General features: G+C 49.5%; 1 protein-coding gene across 1 annotated transcript in view; it reads right to left on the bottom strand.

The window, feature by feature from the left end:
- The window catches only part of LOC119586610, an 18,143-nt gene extending 18,077 nt beyond the window's left edge, over positions 1–66 (bottom strand). Inside the window, exon 1 of the mRNA XM_037935360.1 lies at positions 60–66. Coding sequence (XP_037791288.1) covers positions 60–66 — 7 coding nt within the window. The remainder of the gene's footprint in view (positions 1–59) is intronic.
- Positions 67–283: the final 217 nt, after the last annotated feature.

Below are 283 nucleotides of genomic sequence, written 5' to 3'. Positions count from 1 at the left end.
GTGTTCTTTTTCATCCCAATTATTATTCATCGTTGTCATCATGACCAATTTTTCATCACCACTCATATCCCCATAATTATCAGCATTCCCCCTTCAACAGGCCTTGATGAAACCCCCTGCACCATGGAGCCCATACCACCCGCAGGAGCCTTCGTGAAAGTGACGGAAAGTATGTACCGCGTGTACCACTGCCCCGAAGGCTACGGCTTTGACAACGGAGACCCATGGTTCCTCATAAAGTGCGAGAGCGGCATGTGGAAGAGTAGCTCCTACAAGCCGTACT

Source organism: Penaeus monodon, chromosome 21, assembly GCF_015228065.2.
Source record: "Penaeus monodon isolate SGIC_2016 chromosome 21, NSTDA_Pmon_1, whole genome shotgun sequence".
In the NCBI taxonomy this organism is placed as follows: domain Eukaryota; kingdom Metazoa; phylum Arthropoda; class Malacostraca; order Decapoda; family Penaeidae; genus Penaeus; species Penaeus monodon.
This window is presented reverse-complemented; position numbering and strand designations above follow the sequence as displayed.